At 51.6% G+C, this 18,884-nt stretch overlaps 1 protein-coding gene across 1 annotated transcript; it reads right to left on the bottom strand.

Annotated features, from left to right (window-relative positions):
* Positions 1-10,810: 10,810 nt before the first annotated feature.
* On the bottom strand, positions 10,811-13,250 carry LOC123120779 (uncharacterized). Its single transcript, XM_044540766.1, has one exon. The coding sequence runs from the start codon at positions 13,248-13,250 to the stop codon at positions 11,016-11,018; it is 2,235 nt and encodes a 744-aa protein (XP_044396701.1). The 3' UTR covers positions 10,811-11,015.
* Positions 13,251-18,884: the final 5,634 nt, after the last annotated feature.

The raw sequence follows: 18,884 nt of genomic DNA, 5'->3' as shown, positions 1-18,884 counted from the left end.
ATGAAAATGTGTTTAAATACATATTTCAAGGGTATATCCTTCCCAAGGACAAGCAGAGCATGATATCCGTGACAGGATATAATGTAGAAAACTCTTTAGGTAAGGGGAGAGAAATTTCATGACATTACCCATACAGCGGTGTTTGGATAGTTGATCAGGAAACATTTAGCATTGGGCTTCAAATGTTCCTGTTGAAAATCGGAGTACCATAGGCATGCTTCGAGATAGCATTGACATGGTCATCAGGTGAAGATCAGACTTTGGAAACACAAAGGATCCATCAGGAATAACTTTTAGAATAAGTCTTACAATTTCCTCATGGAAAGAATGGATAACCTTGCTAAAAATGAAAACTATAACAATGGGTCCTCCGGCCCGGTGCGCTAGGCAAGACATCACCTTGCTGGGCTATACAAAGTCCAATGTTACGGCTTTTGGAAAATTTCCCAACCATCATATTTAGCCGAGATTCAGTTCTGATTGGTGTCAGGATACCTCGGACTCATGATGCATGAGAAGGAAAGGCGCAACACCAATTGACGAGATGACATTGTAAGATTCTTGGGAAACAAACTATGGAAGCAAGTTCTGAGACAAGGGTTCGTCGTTAAATCAAGGAGAGGTGAGGAGGTGACTGATTGACTCAGCGACAATCCATTGAGATTTCCAAAAGATGGATTTCCACAACTATGTGAACAAGGAGATAACATTAGCTAGATCGAATGACTTAATGATGTATGCTCGAGGAAAACATACACAGTTAAACATTGGTTGAAATGTGCACCCAAAATATGGGCTAGGTAGCACGATCAATGTTCGAATGATGATTCAATAAGCCATAGACGTAGAATGAAACTATAGACCAATAACTTCAAAGCAATAGGGTTGCTAGGAGTTTAGAATTTACACATCATAGACCATTTGTCGGTATTTCGGTTAGAAACAACACGGGGACCAAGAAAGAATGGTGATGGTGAGAAGTATCACTGTACCAAGAATTCTTAAGAGGTGGAGTAATCCTCACGACATTCTTGACATAAAAGATGGTAATACTCCAAGGTAGAACATATCATAAGCTAGATAGCAAGGAAATCAAGATACAACACAAAATATGAACAAGCTTGTGTTGGGGGGAGGCAAGAATGTTGTCGATGATAACACAATTCATCGAGGGGCAAGGATGGTATTTCTCATCCTGAATTTCGACACACAACTTGGAAGAAGTCAAACTGTTGACAATGATCACGACAAATTTGTCGAGAGGTTTTCAAGAAGATGTAATTGATCGACGATGACATCAAGTCAAAGGAATGATGAAAGCGAAAGGTTATTGGAACCACGGGTAGGACACAAACTCGAAATCAAGTTTGCTGTTCAAGGAGAAGTGATATGCCGAGGAAGATCGACGCAAGATTATCTCACTGTCGAAATTTGTGCGCTGGGAAGGACCAGGTAACACAGTTAAAATCGGCATGATAATGACATAGCCGAGCAGGCTAGGGATGACGTGATCGAGTACGAACTCGTAAGCAAAGGAGATTACTAAGAGTTGTTTAATCGTGATGCGGACTCGATTCAGTTATCGATGTCCTTGAGTGTTTAATAACTCAGAGCCCGTGAAAAATTGGAATCAATGAGAATGTAATACTTGATGGAGAACTCATAATAAGTTATGCAGTTCCGTGATAATCTCGAGATACCAGGGGGGTAATACTCGACGATAAACCAAAGTAGAGGTTGGACTGGGGTATTGCTCTACAGAAGACAAGTGCTTAAACTTGTACGAGAAATGGTATTTAAAGGAGAACATGGTCGGAACCACGATTGCAAAAGGCCAGATCCCAGATATAAGATGAACTTATACCGAGGGAATAATTAACTTAAGAGAAGCTTTAATGATAAGATCTACATCGTGTCCATGGGCATGAACACAAAGTTCAAGGTCGACTCCCACTTCTCCAATACACAACTTTTCATTTACTGCTCTCAGTTAAGAATGTTTAGAGTTTGAAAGTTTAACTGGCGGAATACTAGAAGGTTATGACCCATGAAGACTTTTTGGTTCACACAAATTAAGGAAGGTATATGTTAAACCCATCGGGGCATCTTAGAAACATATACCACAACTTCAGGAGAAATTTATACAAGCTCGAAAGTAGAGCATTATTGAGAAAGCAGAGGATACAATCTACCAAAGGCATTATGTATCCGAGGAAAGGCTCACAAGGTTATTGAAAATGAAGGACGCTGTCAGATAAAATCCAACAAGGGATCTGATGTGAGCATCGGTACTCAACCAGAAGAAGAAAGAATGCAAGGAGATAAAATTATAGAAACAACTGACTAATTCAAAGCTCAAATGTAAAGGAATTATGATTTCCAAATCAAGGGATCAGAAGCAAACGCTCTGATTAACAATGGATAAGTCGAAAAGACTTAGGTGTACATTCAACGACAACTTGATTGGTCGAGGACTAGCTTATGTTCAAAATGTCGTTTGAGCCGGAAGGATGAATTCCAGGATCTGATTAAGGATTGCGAGCATTCGCAACATATCGAATCAAGTGACTCGAAATGATAGTGACAGAGGATGCCAACGGAGATTACTAGAAGTATGGAATTAACCATAATGCAGGAAGGCAAGGAAATCAAGAGCAATGGGCTGCTGAGGATCCTTAGCAAATTGAATGGTATTCCGAGTACTTTTTTGAAACACATGAATAGCTAGGGATGAGCGGATACTCGGCAAGTGCGAGGAATTATCTGTAGGGGTATTTATGTGGCAAGGAACTGCAAGGCAGTAGGCACAAAATTATACCCGGAACAATAGAGAGAATTTCAGGGTATCTTGTAATAACAAGATCGACTAGGAATAAAAGTAAGAACGATAGGTGTAAGTATTTATCCATAGGGATATTTCGATGGTAGGGAATTGCAAAAGCAACGGGCACAAGGTCTCGAGAGAATATTAGAGAGTATATTCAAAATCTTCTGGTGCAGCAAGCAGTCATCTGGAGTGAGGGGCTCTCCGGGAGGATGTAGTTACGAGAACCTAGAGTCAAAGTTAGTAAAATCATTTCACCTGAATAGAAGATTGGTCAGACTCCCAGAGTATAGGTCGAGGAATAAAAGATCCTAATACCACCCAATGGCGACGTGGGCCCGTAAGACACACAGCCATGTTAGTAAAAGTTTTTGCAATGTCTAGACTCGACTTCGGCCAAGGAGTGTGGAAGGGGGATTCCTACAAGCAGTCGGCTCTGATACCAACTTGTGACGTCCCCGATTTGACCGTACACTAATCATGCACGCAAACGTGTACGATTAAGATCAGGGACTCACGGGAAGATATCACAACACAACTCTAAAACATAAATAAGTCATACAAGCATCATAATACAAGCCAGGGGCCTCGAGGGCTCGAATACAGGTGCTCGATCATAGACGAGTCAGCGGAAGCAACAATATCTGAGTACAGACATAAGTTAAACAAGGTTGCCTTAAGAAGGCTAGCACAAAAGCAGCAACGATCAAAAAGGCAAGGCCTCCTGCCTGGGACCTCCTAACTACTCCTCGAAGCCGAACTCCATGTAGAATCATCCTCGGGATCTCTAGCTCCTGGACTCCAGCATCTGGTTGCGACAACCAGGTATAGAAGGGGGAAAAGAGGGAGAAAAGCAACCGTGAGTACTCATCCAAAGTACTCGCAAGCAAGGAGCTACACTACATATGCATGGGTATATGTGTAAAGGGCCATATCGGTGGACTGAACTGCAGAATGCTAGAATAAGAGGGGGATAGCTAATCCTGTCGAAGACTATGCTTCTGGCCACCTCCATCTTGCAGCATGTAGAAGAGAGTAGATGGTAAGTTCACCAAGTAGCATCGCATAGCATAATCCTACCCGGCGATCCCCTCCTCGTCGCCCTGTTAGAGAGCGATCACCGGGTTGTATCTGTCACTTGGTAGGGTGTGTTTTATTAAGTATCCGGTTCTAGTTGTCATAAGGTCAAGGTACAACTCCGGCTCGTCCTTTTACCGAGGGACACGGCTATTCGAATAGATAAACTTCCCTGCGGGGGTGCACCACATAACCCAACATGCTCGATCCCATTTGGTTGGACACACTTTCCTGGGTCATGCCCGGCCTCGGAAGATCAACACGTCGCAGCCCCACCTAGGCACAACAGAGAGGTCAGCACGCCGGTCTAAGTCCTATGGCGCAGGGGTCTGGGCCCATCGCCCATTGCACACCTGCACGTTGCGAATGCGGCCGGAAGCAGACCTAGCCTAGCAGGCGTTCCAGTCCAATCGGGCGCGCGCCGCTCAGTCGCTGACGTCACGAGGGCTTCGGCTAATACCACGACGTCAAGTGCCCATAACTGTTCCCGCGTAGTTGGTTAGTGCGTATAGACCAAATGGCCAGACTCAGATCAAATACCAGGATCTTGTTAAGCGTGTTATTTTAAAGTAACCGCGAACGCCGACCAGGGCCAAGCCCACCTCTCTCCTAGGTGGTCTCAACCTGCCCTGTCGCTCCGCCACAAAGTAACAGTTGGGGGCCGTCAGGAACCCAGGCCCACCTCTACCGGGATGGAGCCACGTGTCCTTTCAGCCCCCTCATCAGAATCACTTGCGGGTACTCAACGAGCTGACCTGACTTTAGTCACCACATGTGTCATGTATATAAAGTATATAGTATATACCCGTGATCACCTCCCGAAATGATCACGGCCCAGTAGTATAGCATGGCAGACGGACAAGAGTGTAGGGCCACTGATGGAACACTAGCATCCTATACTAAGCAGTAGGATAGCAGGTAAGGGTAACAACTGTAGCAACAATGACAGGCTATGCAGCAGAATAGGATTAACCGAAAGCAGTAACATGCTACACTACTCTAATGCAAGCTGTATAGAGAAGAATAGGCGATATCTGGTGATCAAGGGGGGGGGGGCTTGCCTAGTTGCTCTGGCAAGGAGGGGTCATCGTCGACGTAGTCGATCACAGGGGCGACATCGGTCTCGGGGTCTACCGGAGAGAAGAGGGGGAAGAAACAATAAATATAAAAGCAAGCATAGCATCACAAAGCATAACATGGCAATATGCTGTGCTGGGGGTGACCTAACGTATGGCACACGATAAAGGTGAAGGGGGAATTCAACCGTGAATGATTTCCCGGTTCCGGACCTGTGTCAGACAGATGACCGGAGGGGGGAATGTTCCATGCTCAGGTAGTTAGAGGCATCTGACTGGTAAACGGACCGCATATTCGGATTCGTTGGATTTTTCTGAGCAATTTTCATGTATAAAGTTTTTCCATCCGAGCTACGCTTTATTTTCTATGGTTTTCTAAAGTTTTAATAGTTTTCTGAAATTATTTAAATTAATAGAATTAACAGAAAAGGGACATGACTTCAGCATGACGTGTGGGTGACGTCAGTAGTCAACACAGGTCGGCTGACCAGGTCAAACCTGACCCGTGGGTCCAGCGGGACCCACATGTCAGCCTCTGTTACCTTAACAGTGGATTAAACTAATCTAACTAAGCAAATTAGGGGTGTGGGCCCCATATGTCAGTGAGTGTTTAGGCTAGTATAGTTACTTGTTTTTATAAAAACGTTTATTAAACTAATTATCAGAGTGGGGGCCCACATGTCTGTGACAGAAGCCGGCCCAGTCAGCGTTAACCTCGGTCAACTGGTCAAAGTGGGGCACCTGGGCCCACCAGTCAGTGGCCCAGGCGGTGCCACGCGGGTGCCACGTCGGTGACGTCAGCGGAATCACACCGGCGACCATTCCCGCGGCCGAAGTTCGCCGGAGTTGCTCGGATTTCCCGCACAGTGCACCATTCCGCGCGTTTTCAGTGGCGTTCGTACGAGTAGATCGTCCCGCGTCGATCTAGAGTGATCCCAGGTGCGGGGGTGGCCGGAGTGGAGCAAAACGACAACCGCGGGCGGCGCCGGAATACGGGCATCTCCGACAACCATGCTACGGGCTGCGTTCTAGCTAACAAACGGCGCTAGCGGGCTCTACGGACCTCCAGCAACTCGACGGAGGCCACGGCTTGGCTCGGAGATGGACGGGGTGAGCGCAACGAGCTCGCGGACGAGGCCGCATGCGGCAATGGCGACGGAGGCACCGCAAGCCATCTACGGTGCATGAGGAGGAACTAGAGGAAGGAGGAGGGTGCAGAGGCTTACGGCGCGGCACACGGAGGCCCTCGAGTGAACGGGAGCGCAGAGGGGAGGCGAAATCGATCGCGGCAGACGACGGCGACCGAGGTTGGGGAAAAGCTTGACCCGGCCACTGCAGGGTACTCCAGCTCGTCCTGAAGCGCGGGGTCGATGAGGACGACATAGAGGGAGCTCGGGGACTCGGCGACTCAACGAACGGTGGTCGGGGCCACGCCTACGGCGAGGCTTCGGCGGCGATCTCGCTCGGGCGAGGATTGAGCAGAGAGAAAGAGAGAGCGGCCGAGATGGAGAGGGGAGTGGGTGGAGGTAGGTGAGGGGGCTCGGTGGAGGCCTTATCCACCCAGTAGCGCTGCAGCGAGCTGGCTCGGCGGCGACGGTGGATGCGCCTCGGTCGCTTGAACAGAGAATGGGGGAGAAGGAGGAGGCCGTGGTGGGCTGGGCTCTAGACACTGTGCACTTAGGCCAGTGCACAGTGGCCTTTTTCTATTTTCTTTTTACAGAAAAAATGCTATGCATTATTTGAGCTGCCAAAAGGAGTTCTGTAAAATGTGGGACTTGGCCAAATAAATACATTACTATATTTGGCACCTGCCACAAAAAGTTTGGGACGAGTTTGAATTGTTTTGGATTTTTCACAAATGGAAAAGCATTAAAAAAGATGCTGATTTAGAACTGCATTAATTTCCAGGGGAAATTAGCTATCTCAAATGATGTTGAATCACTCATGACATTTAGTTAGTGAAAAATTGCAACCCAGCGAACATTTTTGTTTTACTGTTTGGAGAAATAATTTATTTGACTTCATTTTAAAATTGAATTTGAATTGGTTTCGAATCAAAATGAGATTAGCAACAATAATAGTGATGACTTGGCATCATTAGTAGGGGATTACTGTAGCTTGATTATCCGGGTGTTACATCCTAGGTCTTATACGTCAAGTGTCGCGGAGCTTCACTGTACCAACAAGTGATTCTCCATGGGTCCTTTCTTGCTGATGAACCTCCATGTCGATGTGATATTTGGAAAAGCCCCTCAACTCTAAATCTAGTGGCTTCCTCCAGAAAATGCACAGACCCCCACTTCTTCCGCTACTGCTCGCACAATAAGCGTTATCATAGCCTAATGTCCTCACCAATCATTCCACACGATACTTCGGCAATTAGGTTTCAACTACACAAAGTATCGCGGAGCTCGTTAACTGTCGCAGGGTCGCCCAACGCATGACAGTTCCAGCATAGGATAGACGCCAGTACAAAATCCATCCCCTCTCCTGTCCACTTTCTTCTCTCTGATCTACATAATCCTGAGCCAAAAACTGCCATGACGGGAGTGGCAAAGGATCAAGAACCCTCTGCGAAAATGATCGAAGAACCCTCCACCGAAATCTGGGTCAAAACTGCAAGGCCGGGAAGGCAGGCTAGCCGCCCCACTCAGCTCGAGAGCCTAGCCCCAGCGGACGGAGGGACTCGATCGATAGCATGGGTAGGCAACACTCAACGCCGGTGACCAACGGCGGAGTAAGTAAACCCTAGTCTAGGGTAGGTGAATTGCCGCCATGGCAGGGCAGCGATCAGTCATGTAGCTGCGAATAAGGTGATTCCTAACCCTTTGCGCGTGCAACGCCAATCTCGACCACACATGCTATGTGCGGATCCGAGCCGGCTGGCCCACTGGACCCAGGGCTGGAAAATATATTCCTCCTTCACCGGCCGGTATCTCTACTTCTAATGGAGCAGTTGGTAGTCTCACTTTCATGTTTTTTTCGTCCCACCTCTCATGGTTTTTTTGGTATCTCCTCCCACCTTCGCTGGTTTTTTTCGTCCCCTCCCCCACTTCATCGATTTATTTTTGCGTCACCCTCTCACACAAGAAAGAAATCGGAACAGATCAAAACTTTCCATACTGGCGCAAGTTATTTAGTAATGTAGAATCAATCACGAACAATCTCTAAAGATCAAATCTAAATTAATTAACCTTACCTTAAATCACTCAATCACATTAATTAGAAAATAAATAATTGATTTTCAGAAAAATCGCTCAATCAAATTAACCTTATCTTAACTCACGGATGGTAATCAATCTTCAAACAAAGGAAACAATACATCGAGGGAGCATTAAATAAACTCCCTTTCTTATGACATGTATATGATGTATATGATCTTCCCTTCCCTCTCCGTTGTCGAGCGTTCTTGATTCTCGAGGCCGATGCTTGCGCTGCATCACTGGGTCGCGACGGTGCCGGAGGACGAGGACGGCGAGGCCGGGTGCCGCGGCACCGCGTTGGCCGCGGCCGATGAAGGGGGCGAAGAAGGGCGGCTGCCCTGGCCCTGGCCGTGGCCGTGGCCCTGGGAGTTGGTGCGGTGGAAGCGGCACTTGAAGGACCCGGCGTGGGTGGCCAGCGCGCAGACGCACTTGGAAGCGGGCCCATGGCCCGCGCCGGACGGCACCGACGCCGACCCAGGCCACCTCCTCCGCGTATTCTTGGAGCTGTGGCTGGCCGATTTACCTAAAATTAATTTCCTCAGTTGTGGTGGCAAATATAATACACATAATCCATATTGTTATGCACTAGCGTGTGTGTGTGAAATAGATGGATTATGGTCCCGTACCCAATAAGATGGATATGTGTGTGTTAGAGAGAGAGAGGGAGAGGGGGAGAGAGAGTGAGGAAGAGGGAGGGAGAGAGTGTGTGTGAGGATTTGATGATAAAAAAATCGCGAATATCACTTAATATGTATGAGAATATTAATATTGAACTCTTAAAGTTAATGCGGCTCCGTTGCAACGCACGGCCGTTCTTCTAGTACAAGTACAGATTAAAATACGTACCTAGGCTACTGCCCGACGCCTCCATTCTCTCTCTCTCCCCCATTATCTCTGAGAATCCAGCCGGTCCTCCTCCCGTCCCCTCCCCCACAGCCGGCGGCCCTCCCGATCTGGAGGCCTCCGGGCAGATCAGCTCCTCCATACCACGGCGTGCCTCGCGGTGTCCCTAGCTCGCTCGCCGTCACCCAGCTCGCTGCGGATCTGGCAAGTCCGCACTCACCAAGCCTCCCGACGTCTCCTGGCACCAGATCCGGCGACGAACAGGCTGTCTTGTGCCTCATCCTCAAGCTCACGAGCTGGGATTGCCTCTTCTTGCTTGCCAATGGATTTGTAGTTTAAGGTGATTAGGATTTTATTGCAGCAGTGTAAAATGGATTGTTGCGTGATGGATCTAGTAGCACATGGATCCAACACGTTTAATCTTGGTCTTGTGTTCTCTGTGATGAACTTGCATGGGCTAGCTTGATCGATTTGTGTCCACAAAAAGGCTAGCACAATTTAGGCCCTCTGATTGTTTGTTGGGATCTTTTTTTAGGGTTATTGTTTGTTGGGATTTGACTACAAGCTGGATTAAGTTTTGTCTGCGTTAAGGCTACCTTTCAGCTCTTTGATAAAATAAGCTGCAGTTTATTTGTTTGCACTGACAGGCGAAATCCCTTTGTATAGACATGCTTTATTTCCAAGTTCTCAGCATAGATTGAAATTTTTTGGGCAGATTTGTACAAGAACTTTTTTGGATGTCTGGATCGTCCTTTGCTGAAAACTGATGAAGGACTTTTATCTTTTTACAAAGAACTCTGTTTCTACAAAGCGGTCTCTTTGTATAAATTGCTGAAAAACTTTATTGTTGTATGTAACAGAGAATGCTTTTTCTTGCCATATTGATGTTAATAGAACTTTATGTTTAACTAGCTGGCAGTTTGTATGAATCCTTGATTAACTTTGTGTACATGTGAATTTGAAGGTTATGAAAATAGTACAAAAGTTTATGAAGGCAATGTATGGACTTTATCACAAGTTCAGTAGAACTTTTCTGGTTTTTTGCCCCTTTGTTGACTATGCTAGAAAGTGGCATTTTTATGAATGTTACTACTACCATTTTTTGTGACTTATGAATTACCGACCAGATGTTTCAGAATGTTACGGAATTTGTATCTAGACTTGCATAGATAATGAGCAGCGCATCCCTCGTGACGAATCTGAAGGACATGGGCCATGGGTCTGGTTGGCAGGAGAATCTATAGGCCATGGCCCCACATTTGCTGCAATACGGCTTCATATACACACAACAGAATATCACATGACCTGGGAATACACTGCATGGCTGACAACATGGTGGGGCAGGTTGATTGGACAGCGCCCTGGATGGACGGCAAGGATACAGGTTGTGCGCGCAATCGGTTAGGAAAAATCCACTCCCCCTGTAGCTGGCCTATTTAGCTGGGACAACGCAAAAGCGACCGAACCGCTGTCGAGCCAACTGATCCGCGTGCAGGGTCCGCCGAAGTTCTGAAAAATGACTCATATGTTGATGAAGAAAAAAACCGTGTGTTTTGTTGGAATGATTTGTTGTCTCACTTTGGATGGACAATGTTGTATAGGTACAACAAAAATGTTTTTCACAGATAAATTTTAGCACTTCTTTGCTTTATCACGTGTATCTTATGGCATGAGAAAATTGCTAAATGTGTGCTTGGGGTTCCGTGTTAGGCGTGTTACTTAGCACTAGTAGTATGTCAAAGGGTAATGGTTAAGGATTACATCACGAGTAAGGTGGGTCAGAAAGCCCTAAGTGTGGGTTGTATAAATAAAATCGCAGAAATAAAATAAAAATTTATGAATCGCCAATTTCTTCTTTTAAATAGCTTGTGCAACTCTCAGGGATTACTTCCCTTGCTCATGGGCCAGTAGTACAATGCTCCGTGACCGTGCAAAGACAGCTAGCTGTTCACAATACGATTCAGAAAAGAAGCTAAGCTGATGACAATCGATCTAGTCGAACACGGCCAGCTTCTGGTACTCGTCGCCGGCGATGGCCTGCATCATGATGGCCTCGGGGTTCACCCCGCCGTCGTTCTGCAGGAAGATCTTGAGGATGTTCTTGGAGAAGCCGCTCACCATGGCCACCCCGGGCTGGGTCGACATCACCGGCATCGAGCTGGAGTCGCGCAGGTTCCAGAAGACGATCTGCGGCACCACGTCGCCGTAGCCGGCGGCCCTGAACTTCTTGCAGATCACCTCGTAGTCAGTGTCCCACGACGGCCCCCTGGCGAAGTAGGCGCCCGACGCCATGTTGAACTCCATGTCGCTGTACACGAACACGGTCCTGACCATCTTCTCCGGCGCGAGTCCGGCGTCCACGGCCGTGCGGAGGATCTGGTCAAACACCCCTTGGAAGTTGGTGCTCCCGCCCCACTCCAAGCGCTCCACGAAATTCATCTTCTCCCGCAGGGTATCGCCTTTGATCAGGTGGATCGAGGGCCTTGAATGGAACGTGATCACCTTGCCCTTCCACGGCTTCTCGCTGAGCTCCGACGTGAGCACCCCCAGCGCGATGCACACCTCCATCGGGGTGCCGGTCATGCTGCCGGACACGTCGCAGACGGAGATGCAGTTGCGCAGCGACCCCTTGGCGCGGAGGTCGTCCACCATGCGGCGCCACTGAAGCTCCGAGACGTCGTCCTCCTGGCCATGGAATGCGGCCGCGGCGATCTCGTGTGGCAGGAGCTCGCCCGCCGAGATCTTGGCCTTGCCGGCCTTCACGTCATCCATGTACCTGCCGAAGCGCACCTCGTCGTGCTTCTTGAACAGGAGCTTGTAGCGCCTCATGGCCACCGAGGCCACTCGAGTGTAGGGGAGCTCGGACCACCACTGCGCGCTCATGTACACCTCCGGAAGCTTCAGGACCTTGCGCAGCGGCACGAGCACCTGGCGGCGGAGGCGGTGGAGGGCGCAGTACGTGTAGTGCTCGTCCGAGAGTTGGGCGTACTCGGGCTCCGAGTCGCGCGGGAAGAGGCGACGAGCGATGGCCTCGCAGAGCAGCGTGGTGCGGTCGAACGACGAGCCCGGCGTGGGACACCACTTGGCGGCGAGCCCGATCTTCATCTTCTTCCCGCCGTGGGCAAGCTGTTCGAGGTCCGAGGTGAGGAGCGCGGCGAAGAAGTCCGCGACGGCAGTGAACAAGAAACGGTAGGCCCGGTCGCCGTAGTACGTCTCCAGCGACTGCACGGCGAGCTTGGCCACCTTCCAGACCTTCTTGGACATCTGCTGCTTACGTGGGGAGGTCTTCTTCTGATCCACCTCCATCACCTCCGGGACCGCGACGGGGTCAGGGACGACCTCCATCGCCTGCGGCTTCTGCTCGGCTGCCTCCGGGGCCACGACGGAGACAAGGGTGGCCTCCATCGCCTCCGGCATCTGCTCGGCTGCCTCCGGGACTGCGACGGAGACAGGGACGGCCTCAACCACTACGGCCTTGCTCTGCATGGATTGGTAGAGCGCAGCGGCGAGGAAATCGCCGAAGGTGGGCTTGGGTGGCAGCGGTGGCAGTGGCACAGAGTCCAGTTCGTCTTCGTCGAGACAGACGAACCTCCTCCTTCTCCGCCGGCTGGCCAACCTGGTGCGGAGGGCCGCCCGCCGCCCGCCGAGCGCCTTCTCCTTCTTCCGCGCCTTCTCGGCCTCGGCAGCCGCCTTGGCGACCTTGCGCACGTCGGGGCCGTGGATGAGGCGGAAGAGCAGCTCGGGGAAGTCCTTGAGGTAGCCGAACTCGGCGAGCGCGGCGACGTTGCAGGCGAGCGTCCGGGGGTGGTGCTCGTGCATCCAGAGCGCGGCGGCGTAGAAGCCCTCCTTGTCCGACTTGCCGGTGCCGCGGACGCCGCCGAGGTTGCAGGCGAGCTTGAGCGCCGTGAGCGCGTCGTGGGCCCAGGCGGCGGCGAGCAGGCCGCGCACGCGCTCGGGCGGCGTGTCGGGCACCACCTGGAAGAAGAAGTCGAGGCAGGGTTTGCCCGAGTTGGCGTACGTGGCCGAGCAGTTCTCCGTGAGCGCCCGCCGCGGCGTCATCGCCGCCTTGATCTCCGCGTCCGACGGCGCGTTGAAGGCCGCGTCGAGGAGGTCGAGGAAGGGGTGGGACGTGGGCTCGGTGGTGTAGTCGGCGGGCGGGCGCGCGCCGCGAACTACCGGAGGGCCCAGGAGGCCGTGTGGCGCGGCGGGCGCCGTCTCGATCGCCATGGATTCGTTGGAGGGGTCGAAGTCGAAGTCGGGGGAGGAGAAGATTTGGGTGGGTTTCGTCGCGATTGATCTGGTGGCTCGTTGGCTATATGAGTGGGAGGGAGGAGCAACGAGGGCGGATCTGGGCCGTCGTTCGAACCGACATGGCGGATCGACGGGCTAGCGGAGTTCAACTTTCAAGCCGACTTACACTACCAGAAAAACTTGGTTTGCCGACGGCCAAATCTATGCCGACGGCACCCGTCGGCATAAATGGAGCTATGCCGACGGCCAAGGGCAGGCCGTAGGCGTAGAAAAGCCGTCGGCATAAATCCATATATGCCGACGGGGCCGTCGGCATATACGAGGCCGTCGGGACCGCTCGAGATACGCCTACGGGGCCCGTCGGCATAGGAGCAGCCGTCGGCATAGCCCTTGCCCAGATACAAGGTCAGCGCTGACCGTTTGACGACGTTGAGCCTACGCCGACGGGTGGTAACGGCGGCCGTCGGCATATCCGTGTCAGCCCTATGCCGACGGCATAGCCGTCGGCATAGACCTGGCCCATACCCCTCTGCCACGTCATGGATCCGTGGGACTGCACCTCCGTGTGTGCATAGATATGCCGACGGCCTAGCCGTCGGCATACATTTATTTAGTTTTATTTTAAATTTTGCTTTATAACACCTATGGCAAATATATGCCTACGGTATAGCCGTCGGCATAGGCCCCTCTGCAACGTCATCGATCCGTGTGCCATGCCACGTCATCGATCCGTGGGACTGCACCTCCGTGTGTGCACAGATATGCCGACGGCCTCGCCGTCGGCATACTATTTTTTATTTTTACTTTATTTTAGTTTTTGTTTTTGCATAAGATAATTATGCCTTATCTAAAAAAACATACCCTGATTGTATATCGATTGCCCCCCGTTACGAACGTCGCTATCGCCGTGTCACGGAGGGGGGAAACGGTCGACACGGAGGGAATTCTAGTTGGTGGGGGGATTCGGGGTGTAGCTATGTCACCGAAACATCGCACGGGTCCCGATGCATATGTGAAAGTGTTCAGGCATGCGTAGACGCCCGTCTTGGGGCTCCGCGGTGTGCCCCCTGCACGCAAGGCAGTGCCGCCGTCACTTGGAGGGGGGCACACCCCGGAGACGCGTGCCGCCTCTTGGGACATGCCACCACACCACCCCGCATGTATGAGGGCCCGGTGCGACGCTCGGGTGGCATTGCTACCCCCCAGGACCCCGTCCCGCCTAACCCTGTAGCGTTTGACCACGGGATCTAGCCCTTTGACTTTGCACGGACGGGCTTTGAGCAGTGGACCTATCCACCCGGTTGTGTTAGGTCAGTCCATAGGAACACTTTGGAGCAACATCCGGGCCAGACCCACGGCAAGATCCCCTCCGTGTAGACCCGACGCGCCCGTTTCCCCCCTCCAAGTGCCGGCGGCGTCGCCGTCCGTGATGGGGGGGCACACCCCGGAGACGCGTGCCGCCTCTTGGGACATGCCACCACACCACCCCGCATGTATGAGGGCTCGGTGCGACGCTCGGGTGGCATTGCTACCCCCCAGAGCCCCCGTCCCGCCTAACCCTGTATTGTTTGACCACGGGATCTAGCCCTTTGACTTTGCACGGACGGGCTTTGAGCAGTGGACCTATCCACCCGGTTGTGTTAGGTAAGCCCATAGGAACACTTAGGAGCAACATCCGGGCCAGAACCACAGCAAGATCCCCTCCGTGTAGACCCGACGCGTCCGTTTCCCCCCTCCAGGTGCCGGCGGCGCCGCCGTCCGTGAGGGGGGCACACCCCGGAGACGCGTGCCAGGCGTTTGCACCAGCCACAACACTTCCAGACTTGTGAGAGGCCGCCTACGCAAGATTTGGCGGCATGCTAGCCCCCGGAGGCCGCCGGCCACAGTCGTAGACACGCGAAGAGCAATCCGCATAGAGGGAATTGTTCAGATACTACTCCATCACGAACAATTATGAAAAATTACCATCAGTCCTACAGCACATGTGCCCGCGTTGTGTAAAAAACTAATGATTTTATCGCGCTCCGAGTATTTAATAATATTCACGCCGCATCGTTACCACAGAACGTCTACTACCGTGTCATCGCCGTTCGTGCGGGGGGGGGGGGGGGCACACCCCGGAGACGCGTGCCGCCTCTTGGGACATGCCACCACACCACCCCGCATGTATGAGGGCCCGGTGCGACGCTCGGGTGGCATTACTACCCCCCAGGGCCCCCGTCCCGCCTAACCCTGTAGCGTTTGACCACGGGATCTAGCCCTTTGACTTTGCACGGACGGGCTTTGAGCAGTGGACCTATCCACCCGGTTGTGTTAGGTAAGCCCATAGGAACACTTAGGAGCAACATCCGGGCCAGACCCACAGCAAGATCCCCTCCGTGTAGACCCGATGCGTCCGTTTCCCCCTCCAAGTGCCGGCGGCAGCGCCGTCCTGGAGGGGGGGCACACCCCGGAGACGCGTGCCGCCTCTTGGGACATGCCACCACACCACCCCGCATGTATGAGGGCCCTGTGCGACGCTCGGGTGGCATTGCTACCCCCAGGGCCCCCGTCCCGCCTAACCCTGTAGCGTTTGACCACGGGATCTAGCCCTTTGACTTTGCACGGACGGGCTTTGAGTAGTGGACCTATCCACCCGGTTGTGGTAGGTCAGCCCATAGGAACACTTTGGAGCCACATCCGGGCCAGACCCACGGCAAGATCCCCTCCGTGTAGATCCGACGCGTCCGTTTCCCCCCTCCAGGTGCAGGGTACCGGGTCCCATACAGACGGTAAACTAAGAATCTAAAAATGTAATAATTGAATTGACTAAAAACTCCGTATTCATCATTGAAAATGTACAATTGCTGTGAACCGTTTAGTGCTCGGGCACCGGGCCGGCTGCCCGGGCACGCCCGGTGCCCGAGCACTGAAAAGTTCACAGCAATTGTCCATTTTCTTCATATAAGTCTAATGAATACCGGAGCTTATAACGTATGGATTAGTGAACTATTTAAACAGGTCAAATTGCTTTTCCCTCGGCGAGGTGCGACTATTTTTTCAAAAAAAGAAGTTGCCATCTATGCCGACGGCTTAGCCGTCGGCATAGGCCTCCCATCTATGCCGACGGCCGGGCCGTCGGCATAGAGCCAACCTTATCCACTCGATGGCCCTCTCGCTGTCAGGTGGGGACCACTCCTATGCCGACGGCCTGGCCGTCGGCATAGGGCCACCTTATCCACTACCCCCTCCCCAACCACTCATTCTCAACGCCGCTCGCTCCCTCCCTTCTGCCCCGCCGCCGCTGCCCCCTTCTTCCACGCCGTTGCTCGCTCCACCAGCGCCGCCCCTCTATCTACCCCGCCACCTCCCGCTTCTGCCCTGCCGTCGCCCCGTCCCCGCCCCCGCCCGGGCCAGCCGCCCCGTCCTCGGACCGGCCACCCCCGCCGCCACTCGCTCCACCCGCGCCGCCCTTGATCTCCCCCGCCCGGGCCGGCCGCCCCGTCCCCGCACCCGCCTGGGCCACCCCGTGCCCGGCCACGCTCGGGCCGCCCCGTCCCCGCACCCGCCCGGGGCACCCCGTGCCCGACCACACTCGGGCCGCCCCGCCATCACCCCTGCCCCGCGCGCAGCCCCCCTGCGCCAGGCGACCGCGGCGCCGGCCCTCCGCCGCCTGCTCCGGACCTCCATCGCTTGTGCCTGCCCTCCCCCCCACCCGAGCCGGCCCTCCCCCATGGTGAGCTCCCTCCCTCCCTCCCTCTCTGTAGCAATTTTTTTTGTGAATTTAGTTGTTGTTCATAGTTATGTAATTAGATGGATGGTTAGATGGATGGATGCATTATGTATGATGATAGTTAGATGGTAGATGATTTGATGATAGTTAGAAATGTGAGAAATGCAAAAAAATTAGATGATGATGTTGATGATGATAGATTATGATGTTAATGATGATAGATGATGATGTTGATGATAGATGATAATGCTTTTTTTTGCCTTGATAATTTTTAGATGATGATGATGATAGATTTCCATTTTTTTGTGTGGAAGAGATGATAAATGATGATGATTGTTGGATCATGGTAAATGACGATGATGATGATGATTTTTTTATGCTTCGATGATTGTTACATGATGATAGATGATGAATATATTGTGATGTACTTAATTATTGTCACGGTGCAGGTTCTGCGGTGTTCCATCTCGGTGAAGTGATCGGCGTAGGAGCTGTTGGTCCCCGGTCGTCCGTCTGCTATTCGAATACTTCCTCTACAGCCGAGGGTGAGCTACGAATCATGTGACTAGATTTCATTCTCAAGTCAACTGGCGTAACCTAGGCGTCTCCCGTCCGAAAGGGTTGCATCGATAAATATGCATTCAATTGCATATTTATCACCGCAACTCTTTCGGATTGTCCAGCGTTTTCCACGGACAGCCCGAGGATGTGTAGATTGGGTATGTTCTCCATGTTCTACACCGTTCCGAGACAGGATTTCGGCGGCGCCTCCCCATTGTTCTCTGGAGCACATTCTCTCGGCTATTTGCCGAGACGTGTATCTGGAGAACAGCGGGGAGGTGCTGCCGAAATTTTGTCTCGGAACGGGGTAGAATGGAGAACGTACTCAATCTACACATCCTCGGGTGGGATTAGGACCCATCTTTACCTATTAGAGATGTAGGTGGATTAAACGCGGTAGAAACTGAAAATTTGATGTGATTAATTTAAATGAATCCTTAATTATGTTGTGTGGCTTGCAAAAAAGCAGAGGATGGCAGATAATCAGTGGATGTACAGTGGTTTTATCCGTCGGAATCGAGTAACATCAGAGTGGATCGCGAAAACCGATGTGTATTTGAAGGAGATATTCCGTCGTCCAATGAGAATTATCCCACCATGCCCCTGTGCGAGATGTGCCAGACGTCACCGTAGAAATCAGACGGACATGAGTGAGCACCTTCGCACGCACGGATATATGCCAAACTTTGACATGCCGCCGATAAACATAGCCGAGCAGGACCGTGGTAGAGAGGAGGTGATGCAACAACACATCGATGGATATGAGGACGACGGGGTCAGGGACATGCTAGATGATGTCATTGTTGCAGAAACGGGAAATGCGACACCTTCAGAAAATGAACCGGAGGAGCCGGAGGCAACCGCAAAGGCCTTCTTGGAGGTCTTGGCCTCGTCGAAGAAACCTATTTATGTGGGTGCGAAAATATCTCAGTTGGATGCCATCTCGCAACTGATTGCAGTCAAGGCTGAGTACGGCTGTAGCTAGAAATGCTTCGAAGCATTCTTGGGAGTATGGGCTAACAGCCTCCCTGAGGGTCATGAACTGCCGAAAACCATGTACGATACAAAGAAAATCATGAAGGCACTCTCTATGGATTATGAGAAAATAGATGTTTGCCCGAAGAATTGCCTTTTGTTTAGGCACGAGTATGCGGATGACAAGTACTGTAGGCAGTGCGGTTCGTCTCGGTACATTGAGGTGGTCGGTGAGGATGGTGAGAAAAAGCAGCTAACCATCCCCGTTAAGGTTCTTCGGTATCTTGATTTTATAAAAAGATTGCAGCGCCTTTTCATCACGAAGGAGTCTGCCAACATGATGAAGTGGCACAAGGAAGGTA

This window comes from Triticum aestivum, chromosome 5D (assembly GCF_018294505.1).
Source record: "Triticum aestivum cultivar Chinese Spring chromosome 5D, IWGSC CS RefSeq v2.1, whole genome shotgun sequence".
NCBI lineage: Eukaryota > Viridiplantae > Streptophyta > Magnoliopsida > Poales > Poaceae > Triticum > Triticum aestivum.
The sequence above is the reverse complement of the archived record's forward strand: the minus strand, read 5'-3'. Positions and strand labels throughout refer to the sequence as shown.

Coding starts and splice junctions, on each gene's coding strand:
- LOC123120779 (XM_044540766.1), bottom strand. CDS start 13,250: ATGGCGATCGAGACGGCGCCCGCCGCGCCACACGGCCTCCTGGGCCCT.